This window comes from Branchiostoma floridae, chromosome 7, assembly GCF_000003815.2.
Source record: "Branchiostoma floridae strain S238N-H82 chromosome 7, Bfl_VNyyK, whole genome shotgun sequence".
NCBI lineage: Eukaryota > Metazoa > Chordata > Leptocardii > Amphioxiformes > Branchiostomatidae > Branchiostoma > Branchiostoma floridae.
The window spans coordinates 8,256,163-8,277,950 of NC_049985.1; the positions used below are offsets into that span (position 1 = coordinate 8,256,163).

Genomic DNA, 21,788 nt, shown 5'->3' on the forward strand with positions numbered 1-21,788 from the left:
ATTGCACATTATGGGTGTACCGTCCACGTAGCCTCTACCAGGCTCCACAGGTCGCTGGAAAAATAGTAGAAATTAGCCAAATAAGACCAAAAAAAACACACCAGATAAGGTCGCAAACTGTACTCCACGGCCATCTAATTCCTCTGGCGCATTTTCTGTCTTATTTGGCCAATTTCTACCACAGTATTTCAGCGACCTGTGGAGCCCGGTAGAGGCTATCGTCCACGATAGTTTGTATCACCACCCTACGTCACGTCTCCTCCGGACCTGGCCGTTTGAGGTCTCCATCGACCAATCGGAAGGCCTCTAGAAACTCGTTAAAGTCGATGCAGCCGTCATGGTTGAAGTCCATGCTGTGCGCCATGTCCTTGATGACGTCATCAGGGAGTGGGGTGTTGATGTGTTTGGACAGTATGTGGCAGGACTCCTTAAATTCGTCCATGGAAATAAACCCTGACGGTGACAGAAATTGAAGATCTCATTTTTGAACTAGTTAATTTAAATTCACACAAATTACATGCCCCAAATCGTCGCCTAAGACTGTGAACGCAGACCATCTCAACCGTTGCATCCTACCATTCTATGGTTACAACTCAGCACGGGAACAAACAAAGACAAAAGGGCCAGTGGGGAAAAACTTGAACACACACGTGCACCGATCGAGACAAACAAGCAAACATACATACATACATACAAACAAGAAACCCGAAAACAATACATTTGTATTTATAGCCAACGTCACGAATATTTTACTAATTTTACTTGGGGTGGAGTTATTGATTTAAGTAGAATTTAAAAGATAACACCATGTGCATAGTATTCAAATGTATGTTGCTAAACTCAAGTTTGTCGGTCTGAAAATGTACAAATGTAGAAGAAAGACTACCTGAGTTGTCCTTGTCCATGGCCCTGAATATCGTCTCCAGCTCGTACCGACATCTGTACATAGCCTCAGTAAAATTTGTCTGGCACGGCATGGAATTGAAAAAAAAACAGTAACTTTTACATTCGTCATAAATCTATCATCCACTTTGTTATGAAATGTCCTACCTACAGTAAAGAGAGAGAAACATTGTTTAAGAATATTAGAACCAAAACACACATCTCTCTCGCTGGTGCAGAAAGCGATATTTTCCATGTATTGCTCTCATGTTCATCTCATATATCCGTCTACGTAGGCCAGTTTCTTTATAATGTATTCCAAATGCGAGACCAGATTAATCATACATAACTGTACTGTTAGGCCATGTTGATTTGATTATATGAATGACATCCGCGCTCGCACCAATTTTCGGCCGTTTCCAAAAAAAAAAAAAATCGACCACACAAAACATTGTGCAAAGCAGCTGTAAAATGAGCACAAATAGAGTAGATTGAAAAAACAAGTATCAGAAAACAGATAACTTATGCCATAGAATGCCAAAATAAATCTAAAGTCAAAGAATAAGATGTGAAAGGACAGAAAGAAAACATCTATTGTTGGTTGTATAGGGGGAGGTACCAGTACAGAAAATTCAGGTCAAGAGGATCATTTCCAGGTCCGGACCTGAACCTGGAACTTATTGTCTGTGGAAACTTGAGAACTGGCAATACTCAAAACAATGGTAATTGGTCAATTTTGCTACAAAAGAATCTGTTTGTTGGATTATTGGACTCCCACTGACATTTTAATATAAAATCCCATCTCCATGTAATAAAGGCTAGCTGTCTCTGTACCTTTGACTGTAGAAACTTGGTACAATTGACTATAAACTCTTCTTGACTTCGCTCTTGTTGTCTTCTTGGCCCCCGTTAAGACCCCAAATGTGTGCCGACATAGTGTGTCCATTTTGTAATTGGCGAAACCTGTTCCTCTGATTTTTTTTTCAGGTCCGTTTTTTTTCGGATTGGTCCAAGGAGAAAAAAATGTTTTGCACCCGTATGATTTACTGGTCCCTTAGCTACACCTAACTGTTGGTGTACTATACTATGTGTGTTTAGTCCTATGTTCAACCTTCCTGGCAACTTTGATTTCATACTGAAGGCAACTTTTTTTTTTTTGCCAAACTTTTTTTTTATTCGCTCGCTCGCATCAGTTTTGGAGTTCCCAGAGGATGTCATCCATATAATCAAATCAACATGGCCTTATCGATAATGTCTTGTTGTTGTTTTGTTTGTAGCCTCTTAGTACTATTGTCTGTATAGCTATTAGTTGTTATTGGTTGCCATACATTGTACCCTGTGCGATTGTTGAGCAATAAAATTCATTCATTCTATCAACTCACAAGCTGAAACATATCTGAATATTCGTACAACGTTACAGTGAATGTCTGATTCAAGAGAACCTGTCTAGACACTGAACTAAATTCGGGATGATGAAACAATATAGGTGTTTTGCAAAATATCGATTTGCATATTAACCAGTAATTTGATCTGCTAATTTAAATATCAATTTTCAATCCAATCTACTGACGTCCGGGTAGGAACCAGCCGTCGAATACCCCGGATATAAACAACAATAGCGATCGCTCGTTATACTAATGAATAGTGCTCCTAAAGTTCCGTCAAATACAAAGGGTGAAGTAAGAATCTCACCTCCTTAAACCGGTGTGACACAGCGAACGTTTCAAAAAGACTCTTGTAGGAAACCAGGTCTCGATCAGGTGTCGTCACAAGCTGGTTCTTCAGAGCCCTCCATGGGAGGTCCAAGTTTAGAACCGACGTCATCGTCTGGATCCAATGACGTAACGTTATCACGCCTACATGTTGTCAGAAACACGTAAGATTACATGTATATTTTTGGTACATAAACATTTCGATGTGGAATCAATGACAAGAAAATGATAAATTTTTAACAAACAAGAAATCGAATAATCTATTTCTACACAAAATGTTTGTGAATCCAGTCTTTTGTGAATTTAGAGTGAATTTCCTGCTATTTTCCGAGGGGATTTTGGGTCCCTGTACCAACAACTTTGGGCCTGGGCCAAACCAGCGTTTTCATCCTACAACAAGTCTCCAGTTGAACCATTTTCCGCCAACCAGGCCAACCTTGGGCCCAAGAAAGTGGAAACAGACTTGCTCACACACCAAAACAAACCAAAAACTATACCTCTGTTTTCACGGAGGCAAAAAGTGAAATACTAACTAGATCTTGAAAGACATATTCACCTTCATCTGACGGGTCCATTTGGCGGAAGGCCTCCATGAGTGCAGTTTTGTTTGCATAGCATTCTTCCTTCAGGTACACGATAGCTGCCTTCTCAATGATGCTTATTCTGACGTGTCGGGCAAAGACAAAATAGTTTATTAGATAATTATCATTTCACCAGCATATAACAGATATGGTTTTATATCTATAATAGTCGTAATTGAATAGATATGAAAATTATACATCAAACAATAAGATGACCCAGTGCAATATACCGATTAACAAAATGATAACTTTGGAAATAAATAATGATAGTTCAATAATTGATGACAAAGCAAATACCGGTAGAGAAATAGAAATATAACATCATAAGAAATGTAACAACTAAAAAATCAAAAATGTAGAAACAAACAATGAATAGGAGATTAATGAAAGGATTAGTTGTCTAATAGAGAATTTTAGCAGGTTGAAATGTGAATTACACCACAGGTTTCACCACTTGTTAGTGTTTAAATATTTTTTGCTACCACCTTTCAGACCTTTGCGACAACGCCATCTCCTTCTCCATGTGGAACGATGTGCACATGTACTGTACCAGACGGGGCTGAAGGTCCGCGCCGATCTTAACATACGCGCCTCTGTTACTCCCCTCTTCGTAGTAGTTGGACGCAGAAAATATGGTCAGGACCTTCGTGAGAAAAGAGTGAAGGACGAGATGTGTTCATTCGTTAGCACAATCAACCAAAATCTGCATGAGAAGAACCTGCTAACGGTTATCAGTACTCGATAAGATTGCTGGTTATGGCATGTACAATTCATGACACAAACATGCACAAACATTAGCCTCCGACCAGGCTCTGCGGATCGGTGGTCTTGTAGTAGAAATTGGACAAATATGGTCAAAGTACGTTAGGAGAGTCGGCCTGCAAAGGAGTTATTTCCCCACCGCCAGGCCGGCCAACACTCCTAGGCCAATTAACGCCAACTAGTCTTTTATCCCTAACTTGTCCAAAGTCCACTACACGTATTACTATTCGGCTTAGTCTCCAAACAGATCTTGCGGTGGCATAATATAGTATCATAAGCTGGGGAAGGAGTTAAGCCGGCAAAGGCGTTCATTGGCTACTTCAAAAGCAATATGTAGATACACCTTTAGTTGATTAGACATTAGGTCATGTATTTTTCGCTTTCTCATGAGAATGTTCATGCAGTTAGCCTTTGGGCATGATTTTGCAAATAGATGACTATCTTATGCCTCTGCAAGATCTGCTTGGAGATATGAGATGTCCCTCACACACCTGGTCATTGTTTGTGAACTCTTATCCTTCAAACTTGTAGACACACCGAAAACATAACCCTTGTTCATGGTCATGGAGGTAAAATCAGACATGAAAACGATATTGGTCTTTATTTCTATTAGGAGATGTCCCTCACTTGGTTATTGTGTGTGAACTCATATCCTTCGCACTTGCAGACACACCGAAAACAAAACCCGGAGGTAAATTAGACATGGAATCGATATTGGTCTTTGCTTTTACCAGAACTTGTCCCTCACCTGGTTATTGTGTGTGAACTCATATCCTTCGTACTTGCACTCGTGCGACCTGATGATGAGCTGCATGTCGTTGTCCTTGAGGAACCTACCGGTGACGTCAGGACCGAAGTAACACCCGCCCCCACGGAACGTGTTGGGGCCGCACCCCAGCTTCCCGCGCGGGTCGCTCCACAACAAGTCAAGAATCTAGAGTACATACACTTAACGCAGTTAAAGGTTGAACAAGACGCTAATATAAATTTGTAGCATGTTAATCAAATACATGAAGTTATGGATTCCATACGTGGTTTGTTCTTCTCTTTAGTTTCAATAAGGCGATACAATATCGAGCAATTTTAAATTGCAGTACTACAAGTACAAAGTGGATGTAGAATTTCACTGACCTGTCTCCATTCTCGATCTATTTTCTCCCTGCCCGTCAGGATGCCTAGTGGGTCCTCGTCAGAAGTCGGCGGCATCAAGGCTGTTATGAACTGAAAACAAAGACGATAACAGCAATGTTATTAGTGTTGATTGTAAATTTCACATCGTCAGAGATTGCGATGGTTGCGATTTCGACATGGATTTCACTCAATATGTTGCGACCAAATAGCCGTTTCGTTTCAGACGAAGATCTTGCTGCTGGGAAAGTTGAATTCAACGGGCATCGTCTAAGAGAAACTGCATGTCTTGTAGAAGTTTATGTCTTAGCCCTTGGATGGTTAATTCAATAGTTACAGTCTAGAAGTTGATATCCAGTGTTAAAGAATGCGAGGTTGTAGGGACTTCAAACGCTTTATTTCCACACGCAATGTAAAGCATTAACTAATCTTAAAATTTAAGAATAGTGATACAATATCAGAATGCGAAACCGTACCTTATGTCTTTCGAGGGAAGCGAGGCATTCGAGATCAGTTGTATCAGATATTCCACCGTGAGCTATAAAAATCTTTTTATCAATGATGGTGGCGAGCGGCAGCCAGCTGAAGACATCTCTGAAGTTTTTCACCATAACAGTCGCATTTTTCTGGAACGAAACATAAATAGAATTGATCTTAACTCACAATGTCGCAATGTCACTGTATCGAATGATGGCTGCTTTAATGATTTACCTTTTGAAGCATTAAATCATAAAACATTTAGCACAGACGTCTCAGATCATAAAAAAACATGATCAGAAAGAAATTCAAATTCAAGAAAAAAATTCATTACATCTTATTCCCGTACATCTTACCTTGTATTTCACTATAATCTCTTTGATAAACCCGTATCTGTAAAATACAGAAGGTATGAATATCTTACTTCTTACCAATCATCGACATGGCATTTCGATAATAAATTGTGGACAAACAGTTTCTATGTGGATGTTAAGTAAAGTCAGCCCGGCTAAAGAAGAACACTATAAAGTTGATAAATTTAGTTAATACTCTCTATTTCAGTAATGTGACGATTAAGACTTTTCATTCATTACACAATGAGCTCCAATAGACCAATGCTAAGTAGGCAGCACTCATTTTAGGATGTACATTAATGGATAAAACTATCGTCTTTTCGGATGAAGGCTAAGTTGGTATCTGTTATCGGCTAATGTTGTAATGCTTGAGTCACGACTGAAATGCCAAAGTACTGTCATATGTCGGTTCATATGCGGTCATCGTGACTCTTGGATAACACAGGCCTGAGGTAGAGTGGGGAGGGGCAACCGTAAGTGAATGCTATCCTAATTTCATTTTTTTTATTACAACAGCTGAATATAAAACGTCACATCATGCACATGCTCCGAGTAATTGAATCACGTCGCGACGTATGAGCGTTCGACAATTCGATGTCATATCAGCATATTGCTTTTGTGTTGAAGGAAAGTTACAAATTTTAATATGAATAGAAAACAGCCATGTTCTGCTATATCACGCGACTTTCTTATGAGTGAAAGCCATTACACAATACACGTACAGATTAAGTGAAAGAGCAGCCTACTCACTATACCTGAGATTCATGTGATAGTCCTCGTGGTTGCCCCTGTTCAGGAAAACCTGGTTTGGATAAACTAAGAGGAAGGCCAGTAGAAGAAGTGCGATTTCCACGGAGTGAGGCCCGCGGTCCACAAAGTCACCGTTGAAGACGTACGGCGTTTCAGGAGAGGGAAGGCCATTCTGGAAAAACATAACAGATATGATAACACAATATGCTATCAGTTTTCTATCATTCTCTTTGTTTGTTTGTTTGTTTGTTTGTTTGTTTGTTTGTTTCGCATATTCGCTGTGTAAGCCCAGACTGGTTTGAACCACTCACACAGGAAAGCACCACTATTCTTTTCGTGTGGCTTGTCCCATACGAAAGGACGTCCTAACCGAAGCTAGGTATACTCATTTTAAGTTAACAATCCTATCCACAAGACAACGTTGGTCTTTGTATGCATCAAACGCATAACCACTCTCACTGTTGACAGCTTTTCTTTTACAGAAATGACTCTCACCACCCCACATTATAGGTGCCACAGCCTGTTTTTTTTTTTTTTTTTCTATTTGCTTTTGGACAGACGAGGACGATGTGGCACTGCACTCAAGTTTTGTAACTTATATTAACAATGCCACATACACGGTACAGACAGAAGGAAAGTCGTGTAAAGTGCCTTTCCCAAGGGCACAACGTCGGGGACACGGTGGGAATCGAACTCAGGACCCATAGATTCCGAGCCGAAAGCTCTACCAGTTACGCCACGCCCGATGCCACAGCCTGTTCCTTGTCACTGTTCGATGGTATTGCCCACCACTAACCAAGTATGCTGAAATTTACCTTATAAAAGACGACGAACAAATCATCAAGACTGCCGTGTAGGTCACCTGGAAGCGAGCAAGATGAAGTGTATGAGCATATACATGTGCATCGTTTTCATTCACAAATATTAGAGTGATTGCGAATGATGTTAATTGTAGAAAGAGGTCTATCTAGAACGGTAATTGATTATGTAGAGATTTTATGCAGCATTCTAAATACACTGAGTAGGATTACGTTCTAAGAGAAACAGTGCAGTACATCTTTGGAGAAGGGGGTCGATACAGCCATGCAACTAGGTATCTTTGACGTGTAGTCAAGTCACCTAACATAGGTTTCGGGTCATTTTGACTTGCCAAGAATCAGAGGACTGATCGAAAGCTTGTTGGTAAGAGCTTTATTTTGTGTACGGCGGAAATAACGTATCGAATCTTTACAATATGAATGATTTGTATGTTAGTTCTTCGACGCAAAAAACGTGATACCAGCTATGTACAGTGCATTTGAGCACCATGTGACAGTCCTTTATAAAATGCACAGCGCACTACGTACCACATATCGTTATGTCGTGTAATACTCCGGTGGTTGCTCTGGTTATGTTGCCCATGAGTCTCAGGCGCTTGCGTGCTTCATGCAGAAGTTGAACGGCATATCGGGCATGTAGAGCCTTAAAAATATATACATTAACGTTAACGTTACATGATATATACTTCTGCTATATTAGACTTAATTATAGTCAAAACGAATCCCATATTTACTCATTAATCACCAAATAGCAATTACTCAAGCAAATAGATATGATTTCAGATGACACCCGATATATTTCCTCAATGACACTGAAGTCGGAGAGCAGGTTTTATATCCCAACTTTTGATTGATATGTAAATGAGATAAAGAGAATTTTAATAGTCCAATGGGAAACAAATATTAGACAAGTTAATGCGATTAATTAGTTATCTCCTGTTCGACCCTAGCCTGGGTACCATCCGATTTCTACTACCGGGGCTCCTTGCAATCGATATCCTAAAAAATACTTCGTTTTGGAGGACTGCAGTGAGACAATAACTCTTACCTTCTTTTCTTGAAAGTACTCCACCATCTGCGTGACCTGGGTGACAGTCAGCGGGAAGTCCAGCCGCAGTCCTGTGTAGTCGGGAGCAACTGGGATGCTCTCGTAGTCCGATACCAGGTCTTCTTCCGACTCGTCATGTGTTCCATTGACTCCTCCTTGGGTCAAACCACGAGCAAACATGCAGTACATGAAATAACAACCGCGTGACTAAGATTAAATGTTCAAGCGAACGTTTGTTATCAATAATACATACCATACATAACATACCTTATATAAAGAAGTCTGATCTAGATAGAAACGTTTTCTGTCTCATTGAGGACCTGGTCACAGTCGTCGCGCGATCGTCGTACGATCATAAACTCGGTTAGTCGTGGATTTGTCGTAAGATATAAATTATGTCTTTAAAAGGCTATCATTGTCGGCTGTGGTTCTGTCAGAACCTCCACGAAAACCCTACGACATACGACATCCAAATCGTGCGACGACCCATGCCATGGCGAATGTGGCCTGACCCTATGGTAAGGGACTTAGGTCTCCATACTCCACGCCAAAATCTGTCATGTATACCTTCACCGTATATGTATTTCGCAGTGCGATGGACATCCAACATAACACATATGTATTTCGTGCATGTGAATAATCACTGAGATTTCTCACCTGAGGTTAAGTCTTTCTGTAACAGGACTGGGAACGGAGACTTCTTCTGGGTTTGTAGAATGGGCCCTGCATGGAGACGGAAACAACATGACCACATTACAATCTCATCACAAGTCGTTATAAAAACCTACCTGTACATAATAGGTTGTGTAATTTATATTGTCCAATGAATGCAGTGGAATATGAAATACACTTTATTAGCCAGTGCTCTCACTACGAGGCCGAAAGAAACAGATCATTTCAAACTGTTGCCTCAACATCACCAAACCACATTTTTACTCAAATCACAAAACCCATTCATTTTTCAGAAAGCGGGACAGTTCATTAACCACTGCCTTCAAAGAAGAAGTCAAACTTTACAATAGTAAACGTAGTACATTGTACATGTAGTAGATAGAAAACTAATGTTATGTACTGAATGACCTTACTCCTATTTCGTACAATTAGCCTTCGGGCAAGATTTTGCAAAGAAACGCTCTATATGATATCACAATTGAATGAAAAAGCACACAAATGAAGCATCGACGGTTTGTTTGTTTGTTTGTTTGTTTGTTTGTGAACAGTTTCATCAGCTTGGTAAGTCACTAGTCGGTATAGCAAAGAAAGAACCAAGCAGACGCAAGGAGAGCTAGTTTACTCACCATGGTCTCCTACATGATCCATCATATCAATGAAGAAATTATGAAGCTGCAAAATAGAAAATCTCTCAGTAACAACTCAAGATGAATTACATAGGGCCAGTTTGTTAAAGTTTTAAAGCAAACCGTTGAGTTACATTTTATGTATCATGACTAAATTTAACATGCAACACACGTGCGCAAATCACTAAGGCTTATTCGATACGATTGCCATGACGAAAACCGTTTCTTTTCTTGAAAGACTGCAGCAACAAGAATATAAGCAACACTTTGCATTTCCCTGGACCATGGATTATCAATTACGAGGGTGAGTCAGAAAGTAATGCAAGTGGTTTCATAACAGACTCGTTTTTTAATCAATTGAGTTGAAATTTGGCACAAAAGTAGAAGCATATGTCCTCTTGAGATTGAATTTTCTAAATTTGGTCTTTATCATTTTATGAGCAACTGAGTTGATTTCAAGATGAACACACCCTTGGTAGCTTGTCAGACTATGAATTCCTCTAAATTTGACCCACTGAAAATCACTGTAGGAGGTTAAAATTACACATATATGATACCAAATGTCTCTATATGATGCATGCCGATTTTCATTTCTGAACTCTCAATGGTTCCTCATTTACAGCTGCTAGGATGGAGTAAGTTGTGATATAGAGCTGTTGGATTGATACACGAATTCGTGAGTTGTTGGTTAAAAGACTACTTTTCCATTAACCAAAAGAAACGAAACTTTACACAGTTATTAACTGTTTAAAGGCCAAAAAGGGTGCTAAGTTTTATTCCTCTTTGTTAATGGGGAAAGAAGGCTACAGAAACTTTTAATCATAACACCACAAATCTCATGACCCAGACGACCGTGTATACCTCACTCTACTTCAGCAACGAAAAAAGAAAAACTGATCGGATTTCAGAGTTGAAAATAAGCACGTGGGTTATAGAGAAATGCAGCTTATTACATGTGCAGGTTCACTCTCCTACAATAGCAAAAATTGGTTTAGGGAAATCGTTAATTGTACGTTAATTGGACCTCACTTTTCTTCTGACGGGATTCCTAGGGTATGGTCATCTTGAAAGCTGGTCAGTCAGTCATAAAATAATGAACAACAAATTTAGATATTTTAATCTCAAGAGGACATATGCCTCTACCTTTGTGCCAAATTTGAACTCATTCGATCAAAAAACGAGTCTGTTATGAAACCACTTGCATTACTTTCTGACTCACCCTCGTACAACTACAAGTTCTCTCCAAATTGATTATGAAAAACGCCCGGCTTTGCGACGTAACAGAAATACACGATTGATGTGATTCTTCTTTATACATTCCCTTTATCTAGTCATTTACTTATTTTCAATTACACTGAATGGGAGGGGGACAAAACAGGTGATATAAACCAGTTATCTCCCAGCAAATCAAATCATAATTTTTCGGAGTGAGTCTCCATGTCTCACTGATATTTGGCAGTGTATCGGACCACGTTGCACACATGTACTTAAAGGAGTCCTAAACTCCACAAGAGAGTGTTATTTTCCGATAGATTTAATTTTAGGAAGTAAACATGCATGATACTTCACATTATACGATTAAGTACCCATTAGTCTTGCGTATATGAAAAAGCATTCAGTATTGTGCTTAGCTCCCCAATTACTCTTTAATCAAATCAAGTAAGCTCAGTCCATGGCTGTATACAATGGCCTGACAAAAGTTCGGTTAGAAAATCGATTTGAGGGGTGATGTTAAAGACTCGTGTTGTTATGTGTTCTTTGATATCTTGTGAACAATTGGCCGTTATGGTGTGCACATCGCCCCTTATTTATGCCGAAGATATTCACGATGAAGGCAGTATCTATACGTATAGGAAATGAAAGGGTAGGTTCTGCATAATGCTTTTACAAACACATGTGCATATCTCGTAATTCACCACAACTGAAATTCTGAAGTTGCTGGTTGTGAATTTATCGATACATAATCTATTGGAAAATAACGCTCCCTTCTGGAGTTTAGTACCCCATTATACAAGTAACACACCAGTAAACACAATACCTTCAGCTGGTCCTGTTCATTGTGGTACTCTATACTTTGGAAGATTTTCCATGTGCACATGCGCCGTGCCTCCAGCCGGGCCAGGTAGCGCCGGTACCATCTCTGGATGAGTATCGCCGCCTTCATCGCTGGAACAAAACGATTCAGACTCATTGTCCATTCAAACAGACGTCGATGAAGGTTAGACATTAGGTACTCCATACTCCATGTAAAATTTACTCAAGTACCTGTACAAGTATTGAAAACGGCCAGACGTTTCTGACAGCAGATGACAGCAGACATTTCAAACAACGTTTCATACATACAGTAGTTCTGTTGTTGCCATTTCAATTGTCGGGTTCTGTTCAGTCACTGACGAAAGAGGAAGGATGCTGTCTAAAACGTCGGGCCGTTTTCAATACTCATCCCTGTACCTGAATGACTTCTGTAGTGTCATTGTCCCGTAGGTTATCAATAGTCAAGGCCATTCGCTATCCCATAATGCATGCGATTCAATCTACATAAGATATCCATCTATGGCTCTTGTAAGAATTGTAGCTTATGAATCCAAGCGCTGTATACCATATGTATACACAACTACTTGTAATAGATGAAGTGTTATATGATGCCACAATGCCGTAAAAAAAGACAGCGTTTGATTCCCCAAAAAACTTTTAAACCATTCTGCAACCACTTGTGTGTTTGATCTGGAACCGATCTATAGACAAACAAGAGCTAGACGACCTCACAACTTAGTGAAATAGTTTCCCGTATGTCTTGTTTAATTGTAGTTCATTAATCATACAAATAAGGTTTTGATTGACATTGGTCACTTCTTGTCACGCGGGAAAGTGACAAGTACATGTAAATGAAACATATAGAACTGCGAAAGCACAGACAATTAGACAAACCAAAAACAAGACATCAACATTCCACGTGAATCAGTAGATCCTTCATAACCTATTGACTTTCATTCTATCTTCCCATTCAGTCAGTCTACTGAAAGCGTATACACGTAACTATTGACACACAAGAGCACAAACATCCAGACACACGAAAAACAAAGCCTTCGTACACGGAGACAACTAACTGTTACTGCCTGCCGTTGTGCAGTCGCCGATACTCACTTGTCACCGCACACATCGAACTGCAGCTCTCAGGTCCTTCGGCCCGAATGAATGAATGAATGAATAAGTGACAGAAAAGTGAGTAGTATGTTCTGTGGGAGGTGGTAACATTTGCTTCCGCAAGCCACAAAACAGCGTGCCTGGCAGAGAGACGGGACCCATAGGCAAAAGCCAACATAATGATTCTGTTTTAAACATATGACTGAAGACGCAACGTTACGTTTCACCTTTATGACACAGAGATACCTACTTTCTTTTGTTTGTTTGTTTGTTTGGGCCTTTATCCATGTAGTAAAAACTCAAAATTGGCCTGCATTTCGCTATTCAACTAGATCGTGAGGGAAGAGGTATGGGTCAGAGAAATTAATGGAAAACTAGAGTTCCACGAACACATACCTTTGCCAAATAAACCAGGTTTGTTATGTAGAATGATGTCTGTAGACAAATACGTTACTCATTTCATTTTCTTTATAATTATATGCTTGGAGTTGGTTTATAAAATTTCGGCATTTATTACGCAAATTAGATCCCAATTTACAATTAATTGATATCAAATTGTATCAAGCATTACTTAAGCTATCAGCATACCAAAATCATGATGATCCTTTGATCCATTCTTGACTTATTCTCTTTCAAAGTCTTTAAATACACCTCTTACTCTCTTCCCTCTTTCTCAGTTACATATGTGACAACTTTGATGAAAGTACTATAATGGAATGCAGTGGATTTATGAACTTTTCCTAATCAATTATGCAAATTAGCTGTTAACTTGCATAATAAGTATCACATTATGTAAGTCTTCATTTAGGCTATCTACATGCCGAAAATCATGACGATCCGTCAACACGTTAATATTTTCTCATTAATTATGCAAATGAGATCATCATTTGCATGATAAATATGTATTGACATTTCTCTCTTTCTCAGCTACATATGTGACAAGTTTTAAAGCCCTATCATGGAATGTAGTGAATTTATAAAATATCCTCATTAATTATGCAAATTAGCTGTTGATTTGCATAATTGTTATCTCATTATGTAGGTCTTCACTTACGCTACCTACATACAAAAAACATGATGATCCGTCAACATGTTCATATTTTCTCATTAATTATGCAAAAGAGGTCATCATTTGCATAATTGATATCTGTCGACATTTTTCTCCTTCCCAGCTACATATGTGACAAGTTTGAAAGTCCTATCATGGAATGTAGTGGATTTATAATTTTTCCTCATTAATTATGCAAATTAGCTGCTGATTTGCATAATTAGTATACCATTATGTAAGTCATCACTCATTCTATCTACATACCAAAAATCATGACGATCCGTCAACACGTTGTAGAGTTATTCTCATCCAAAGTTTGAAAGGAAACCGGCGCCTGCAGTTCCAGGGGGCCCAAACTCACAGCACTTACCCTCTGCCTCGAGGGCTATCTACCACTCAAAAATCATGATCACAGCATGTCCAGAACACGAGATATCAAAATTTGAGGTTCTGCTGCAGTACCTTAGCAAGCCGCTAGGGGGCCCATTATCGAACTTGACCTTCATTTTCCCGACCCCTACCAACCTACCAAATATTATCGGGATCCATCCAAGACTTCTTGAGTTATGCTGTTAACAGACAGACAGACACACACACAGACTCACAAGCCCAAAACATAACCTTAGCCATTCTGGCAAAGGTAAAAAAACACATGGTTGTACTTGTGAGTGTTCTAATGCTCTAATTGTGTACCTCACTTGTTATCTATCATAGGTATGAAACTGGCAGCAGAAAAGGCCAGCCACAGACAGCAGGAGGGAGAAAGACAGAAACGACAGAAGAAGAAAATGGAGCAAAGAAAGAATTCGAAGGCAGAGAGAGACGAGATGGCTGCCTGGTCCCAGGAGAGGAAGAAGGAGGCAGAACTGTAGGAAGAGATGACAGCAGCAGACAGTGAGCTAGTGGTGCCTAGCACTCACCTGACATGGAACTTGAAGAAGATATTGGTAAAGACTTTAGGTCCTTAAGCTTTGTATACTTTGTATGGAGAACAGAAGGGGCGACTCGGTCTCCTTCATTGGCTATGAAAAACAGGCCTTGATAATTAAGTATTGCATCAACTACCAAAGAAAAGACATAATTCTTTGTCTCGCACTTGGAATTCCACAGAAGAACAATCTTTGCATATTCAGCATACAAGTTTACAAGTGACAGAAAAGTGAGTAGTACGTTCTGTTGGAGGTGGTAACGTTTGTTTCCGCAAGCCTTAAAATAGTGTGCTTGATAGATTTGATGAGAGAGAACCCATGATTTAAACATATGCCTGGAGACATAACGTTGTTTACGTTTCACCCGTATGACACAGAGATACCTACTTTCGTTTGTTTATTTGTTTGTTTGTTTGTTTGTCTGTTTGCTAAAGTTTGTTTGTTTGTGCCTTTATTTCTTCAGGAAGAACTCCAGCTGACCGCTTTTAATTGAGGTTGTGGGGTAGAGGTAAGGGTCAGACAAATTATTGAAAAAACACCAACACAAGATTGAAGTCCTAGTAAAGCTATCAAGAAATAAAAGAAAAGTGGATTTTATAATACCATCAGCTTGAGGGATAGCAAAGCTAAAGCTCAATCTGCCGCCGGATATCAAGATTGTAAAACCGCGTTTAAGATCAAATTCCGTGATGTCAGCGATTATTTGCGAGTCGAATGTCAAAACCACTCGCCGAGGAGAAATGCCTTTGAAGAAGCACTTCGCTTCACGGTGTGAGGCAGGAAACGTTCCCAGGGTACGGTGTGAGACGGGGAACGTTCCCAGGGTGCTCGTTAACCTTTCCCACGCACACGTCACCGGCAGCTGGGGGAATTGTGCGCATGTTCGGAATGTTATAGGGAGAACGGCACACTCTACTCATTAAAACTGTAGAGTTTTGGCACAGAAAGGCTGCGATGATCCATAATTGGTAGATATGTGCATTTACATAACATTCTTACTCGATATCCAAACAACTATATCTTTATTGATTGATTGGTCTTGTTGTCGGGACGGCACACTCCTCATAAGAACTGTAGAGTTTCATAAAAAAAGGCTGCAATGATCCTTAATTGATAGATATTGGCATTTATTCCTTACTCGATGTCAAAACAACTATATCTTTATTGATTGATTGGTCATCTTACATATCAACGATATATGAGAGACACATTGGCGGGTCTACAGTATTCCAGCCTCATTACTGCCACTGGGACTCTTTTAATGTAGTATTCTCCCTTTAATACGACTATCTATTAGTTATTAATGTATGAATTGCATACCTCCCGTTGTGTTTTCTATTAATTTCTATTTTGTCTGCCAAACATCAGCTACCGTGTTGCTTAGCTTTAGTGTTGCATTTTTCAAAATACGACACAGTGGTACTATATTTGCACATATGTACTCCACATTCGCTAGATTCAGGGCTGCATGCAAATTCCGTATTTTTAGAGCTACAAATTACAATGCGTATGTTACGTTCAGTATTAGGACGGTAAAGACTATTCAATAAAATTCCGAAATATGATATTATCGAAACCAATATCCACGTACGCAGGAAGTCCATATTAACGACGTTTTGTCGTCTGCTTGTGTGCGGTAGGGGTATGTTGATGATTTAATCTACCAGACAGTTCTAACGTAATGCGGGCAAGGCACTGATCTACACACGACTGGGTAAATAGATGTAATATGTATGATTAATGTAACAATTTTCCTGATAAGTCTTAATGGTTTTTACCACGCGGAGTTGAAAGCTTTTCCACCCAACCGTGGTATCCGAGGCATGGCACTGCGGTTATTTTGCGCACGTGTTGTGGTCGCAAACGCCTTTCTTCTTTGATGTTCATAAATCAACGAAGCGTATATTACGGAAGATGACGACCGATCAGAAGCAATTAGCGCATTCAGCCTGCACTAACGCCCGATAGATTATATGCAAGCATGTTATTATGACAACCTCATTTCTTATTCATCACTACCAAGTACCGTGCGGGCCACGGTTTGATCAATTTTCAAAGCACATCATTACATGAGCTTACGGAAAATTGAAATGTAAAGTACAATACAAACATCATGGGAGTCGTGATGTTGGTTGGAGGCGTAATGCTAGAGAGCATAACACATATTTTGAGAGACAATTCACTCAGTTTTGATAATGATTAATATCACCAAGAAGCAAGGCCAAGCTGAATACATGTGCTATACTATGATGCTCGAACGTGTGTGTTTGTAAACATGTCACTTAGCTCAGTCGGGCAGAAATGTACAAGTCTCCACTCAATATTTCGCTTCCCCACGTATTCAAAAAGAAATATGTTTTCAAGAACTGAGTGGAGACCTTCTGACAACAGGAACTATGACGTTTGGTATAGTGACAAGCAAAACTTACCTTTCTCTGACTTGGTCATCGCGGATTCCATGGAGATCCCGCAACCCATGTTCCGTCACGATGCCCTAGTGTCTGGCAAAACGAGATTCGATAAGGATATGTCTGTCGGCTTGCGGATAGTCATGTATCCGACACAACCTGTTGATAAAGATCCCTCTTCACAAGTCGTTCCGGCCTTATTCCCGCGCATTTATATTTCATTACGGTGGCGACTCATGCGCAACTGTGCTCCATGCAAATGGCCCTCATTAGACGATTAGCGATGTCAGAACCTGTCCCTCACGGTCCACCGTGGGCCTGAGCGTTCTTCCGCATTACCACTGCCACGGATTAAAGAAGTCACCTTGAAGATCGTACGTCACAGACAGAGCGGTTAAAACTCCTGGGAGAGATGTAGCGATGCCTGCCCCACCACTGCAGCAGCGCTCACGTCCACTGGGGGATATACTGCAGTGTTTTCTCCGTTGAACCGAAGTGTGCGGAGAGGAAATGGAATTTCATGGTCCGGTCGCGCGGTCGATGAGATGGTTTTCTCTCGTTTTAGATGTCCAGATCTGCCGTTCCGTAATAAGGCGAGCTGTCTACGCTTTATCGATAACGAGTTATCTTCGCTTTTCGGAAAGGACGCGGCGCTATCCGCGGAAAATCGCGTTTTTGCCGAGGAGAGCGACGCAGCGCGTACCGTTCACGGTTGGGCTGGCAGGCTCATTACGATTGTATGGTCTCTCGGTACATCAGTAAGCCGTGCGTAAAAAGCACTTAGGACCGCGGGTAATCCACAAAAGAGCGAAGGTCCCGCGTGCATTCAGCAGATGACGCTCCGAGTCAAATGGATCTTCTGCTGCCCCTGCGTAAAAAAACGGGAGAGAGATTTCTGTTAATGAGAATCTCGTATTCAAGATAAACTGTTCTGATCCAAACTGTGCCGCATATGGCAACCAAGTTAAGAGGTGGGCGGCGCTGGTGCAGAATGCAATAGTCGTAGGAGGCTCCCTAATGTGTTTGGCACTTTTCTGGTACATTTACGACGCAATGTGTCTGTCGTAAAACGGAACAAGTATACCACTGCGAGTTGACAACTTTGCCATCACAGAGAATTTTAAAAAAAGACAGCTGTGTGGGCTTTTCAAATTTCCCATCTAAATTGACCATGCCTGCGTTGCTAGGCAACGATAATCATATAATTAAATACAACATAACCGTTACACTTTCCTAATCTCCAAGCAGATCCTACGGTAGCATAAGACGGTATCAAAAGCTGGCAGAGGAGTGTGTCTCGCTACCGGTGCCCGTGCCTATTTCATTGACGGCAGACCGGTAACGAAACACACTCCTAGGATCCTAGGCCGGCTTCACCCCTCAGCCAGCTTTTGATACTACTAGTATCTTATGCTACCGTAGGATCTGCTTGGAGATTAACGTCTCCGACAAGGTTTGTCCTATACTCTCTCAACAGATTGCCATTTTGGGGGTCAAATTGAACTTGAAACGTCTTACCTGTGCACCTGAAGCTGACATAAGTAGTAACATAGGTGACATCCCGTTGAGTACGTTGACCTTGATGCTATAGATGTCACCATTAGTATAGTTTATTACTCTATTGTCACGCCAACTTGAGAGCCGAATGTATTATATATGTACGTAGTTGGCAGTGAAAAGGCTTTAAAACTGTCCCAGACGTGCGTCATTTACTCCACAGGGACTGTGCTATAGTAGGTCGGGTCAATGTGAATGTACCCATATAATCGGCCAGGAAAGAATGGCGCGAAATGTGTTGCGACCAATTTAAGACAAATAACGTTAGCCCACGGGGTAACCTATATCCAATGTAATTGCTAAATAGGGTATCCAGCGATATCAAATCGAAGAACATTAGTTTCAAATTGCACTATTTTCAAAATATTGCGGTTTGAAACCATCATCTGTCGACTTAATTTCCTTAAATACATTGTTCTTAAAAAGAACGGATAAAGGTTACCCTACGGATAAAGGTGAACTAGAGTTATATGAAATGTGACGATCTTTTAGATCATTTTAGACATTTGTTGCCCCTTTCCATTTAAGTTTGCATAATACTGTTAACAGATAGACGTACAAACTAAGTACTGAAGTACTAATGTCAGCTCAGACAACAAGAACTAACTGTTTGGCGATACTTAAACCCCCCACTGTTACAATAGTCTTGCCCTCAAGTACTTAGAGTTAACAACACAGGACTGTCGTCTTTAAAAGGTCGTTTTTCTAGAACTATCGCAGAATGGAACTCGTAAGCACCAAGTACAGTAGAGGCCTCCTCACTTGATAGCTATCTATTTTGTTTAGTTCGAAGTTTACTGTAATATAACCAGCTGCTGCCGCACAATGTGCCTGCGAAGCTGGTGTGTAGAAATACCGGTTCAGGCGCTGGGATGTTACGCCGAATGATGGTTGACATAGATAACGGTTGACGTAAAAAGCAAAAGACACCAGCAATGTCCTTTGTTTAAATACTATGACATGGTGACCTCTCCACCACGTGAGTACAACGGCACATGCCTTTCTCTCTAGCACTGGAATTATTTCCAACAAGGAACAGCTGGTGTTTGCGACAAACATAAGCTCTTAGTGGGCAATATATCTACCGGTAAGGTACGTAAAAACCACACATATCGTACCACAGGGCCATACACGCGCCAAATATTAATAGAAATCCTCGGTTAGCAACAGGGATGTCAAGATTGTTTGTTGTTGTTCATTGTTCACATTTATGTTACCAGGGGACACGCATCACCTATATTCATTTATATTGGCGTTTTTCAATATGCCCATATGTTATCAACGCAAAAATTAAATCAACGATACCTGAAATTACAAAAACTTACACAAATTACAAAGAATCATGCTTCAAGCTATACATAAAGTCATCTGACAAAATATTTTGACAAAACATCCCAGATCTGAGAAGGCCACAGATGGTAATTTGCGTCTCGACAAAATCCGTCATTTTCATCTCACTAAAAAGGCTAAAGCGACCATACTAACACAGCCTATCACATCTGGTGTGCTGTAAAAGAAGAAATGTTCGCAGTGGTTTCATGTTCGCGGTTTGCGCGGTGACGTCTTGACCGCGAACTTAAAACCCCCGCAAACATCTCTAATTTACAGTAAAAACCCTGCGTGGCACTTTCAACAGCGAATTTAGAACGTTAACCATCGCGAAAGCTCGAATTTCTCCATGCGGCGAAGTGAAACCCTGCAAACATTTCCCCATTTACAGTAGTTCGCCGAAACGTAAAGGCCATGTCTTTAGACTTCAATGACAAACCATGGCGACGCCACGAACCCCTGATATTCCAGATTTAGTTAATGTCAGAACAAGCGTCACAAATAGATGTCAAGTGCTTAAAATAAGACCTCAAGATCGCGCCAGACTTACCTAACCTTTTTAGCTCGACAGAAGGACGTGACAGGTTGATCCCTAGAGACTAACACAGACTGGAGCTGTTGAAAGGCCGATTGGGATGCACACGTGTGCTGACGTACTGGGTAAAACCCTAGTTTTAAGGAGGGTACTGCAGTTTTATAACTGGTTTAAAATAACAAATGTTTTAGTCTAGAAATAAGCACCTTCCGTTTGGTTGTCGCGTAACAGTCGTAACCAGGTTTAGACGTTCTTCGTAATACCCGGGGCGCTTTTGAAATATTATTGTGCCAACCTGTACAACAAGGCGAGTTTTTAAAGAATTCACGACAGCGAAGATTACACATGCAATGGTCAAACATAGTTACCGTCTGTCAAAACTGTTGTTGTTTGATATACTAGTATACGGCACAGTACGTCGAGGCCACTGGCCGAATGTACGTACAACAAGTCTAATGCACTGATACATCAAAGGTTTAGCGTGTTTGTCAGGTGTCATCAGCATGACAAAACCCCCAACCTATCACCTCAGAAGTAGACAACTATTCAACCTCATGCTGTTTGTCTTTCTTATTGACATCTAAAAACTTTTTTTCGTAACTCACCGACACAAGCTGCATGCTATGACGCCATCTTGTAGTAATACAAGGTAGACGTAGTTGATGAACCGGTTTGAGGTACATGATATGCTGGCCTTTGTTAGATTTTTAATGCTAGATTAGCTCTGCACATCCCGTGTCTGATAAAGATCTCTGATTGTTTTAAAGGATCAGGGAGCGAAGCTGCGTCAATTCGTCGTGACTAAAGCCCCGGTCACAAAGCGCGTACGATTTCTTGCGATGGTATATTCCGCATATCGTACGATGAGCGCAGTAAATCGCAGCAAAATCGTAAGCAAAATCAGCCATCGCAACGCATCGGATGGTGTTCAAAATTTTTCCAGCGTCGTACGATTTTTCACTTGTGTCTCTTTTGAATAGCCGTCTGGCCGCTTTTGTGCTTCTTTAACCAACAAAATGTGGACTAAGC

The 21,788-nt window shown here is 40.5% G+C and overlaps 1 protein-coding gene across 1 annotated transcript; it reads right to left on the bottom strand.

Annotated features, from left to right (window-relative positions):
* Positions 1 to 198: 198 nt before the first annotated feature.
* On the bottom strand, positions 199 to 21,421 carry LOC118420271 (serine/threonine-protein phosphatase with EF-hands 2-like). The gene is made up of 18 exons (XM_035826999.1): positions 21,365 to 21,421; positions 17,360 to 18,206; positions 11,848 to 11,975; positions 9,810 to 9,855; positions 9,169 to 9,234; positions 8,512 to 8,666; positions 7,992 to 8,106; positions 7,461 to 7,507; positions 6,651 to 6,817; positions 5,899 to 5,935; positions 5,542 to 5,691; positions 5,069 to 5,158; positions 4,686 to 4,871; positions 3,670 to 3,818; positions 3,151 to 3,257; positions 2,575 to 2,738; positions 887 to 965; positions 199 to 453 (listed from the first exon to the last, which is right to left on the bottom strand). The coding sequence occupies exons 2-18, from the start codon at positions 17,406 to 17,408 to the stop codon at positions 251 to 253; spliced, it is 1,938 nt and encodes a 645-aa protein (XP_035682892.1). The 5' UTR covers positions 17,409 to 18,206; positions 21,365 to 21,421; the 3' UTR covers positions 199 to 250.
* Between the last annotated feature and the right edge of the window lie 367 nt (positions 21,422 to 21,788).

Coding starts and splice junctions, on each gene's coding strand:
- LOC118420271 (XM_035826999.1), bottom strand. CDS start 17,408: ATGGGTTGCGGGATCTCCATGGAATCCGCGATGACCAAGTCAGAGAAA. Junction 3,819..4,685: donor AGTTCACACACAATAACCAG/GTGAGGGACAAG, acceptor TTTCTCACGAAG/GTCCTGACCATATTTTCTGC. Junction 3,258..3,669: donor GAGATGGCGTTGTCGCAAAG/GTCTGAAAGGTG, acceptor CCGACACGTCAG/AATAAGCATCATTGAGAAGG.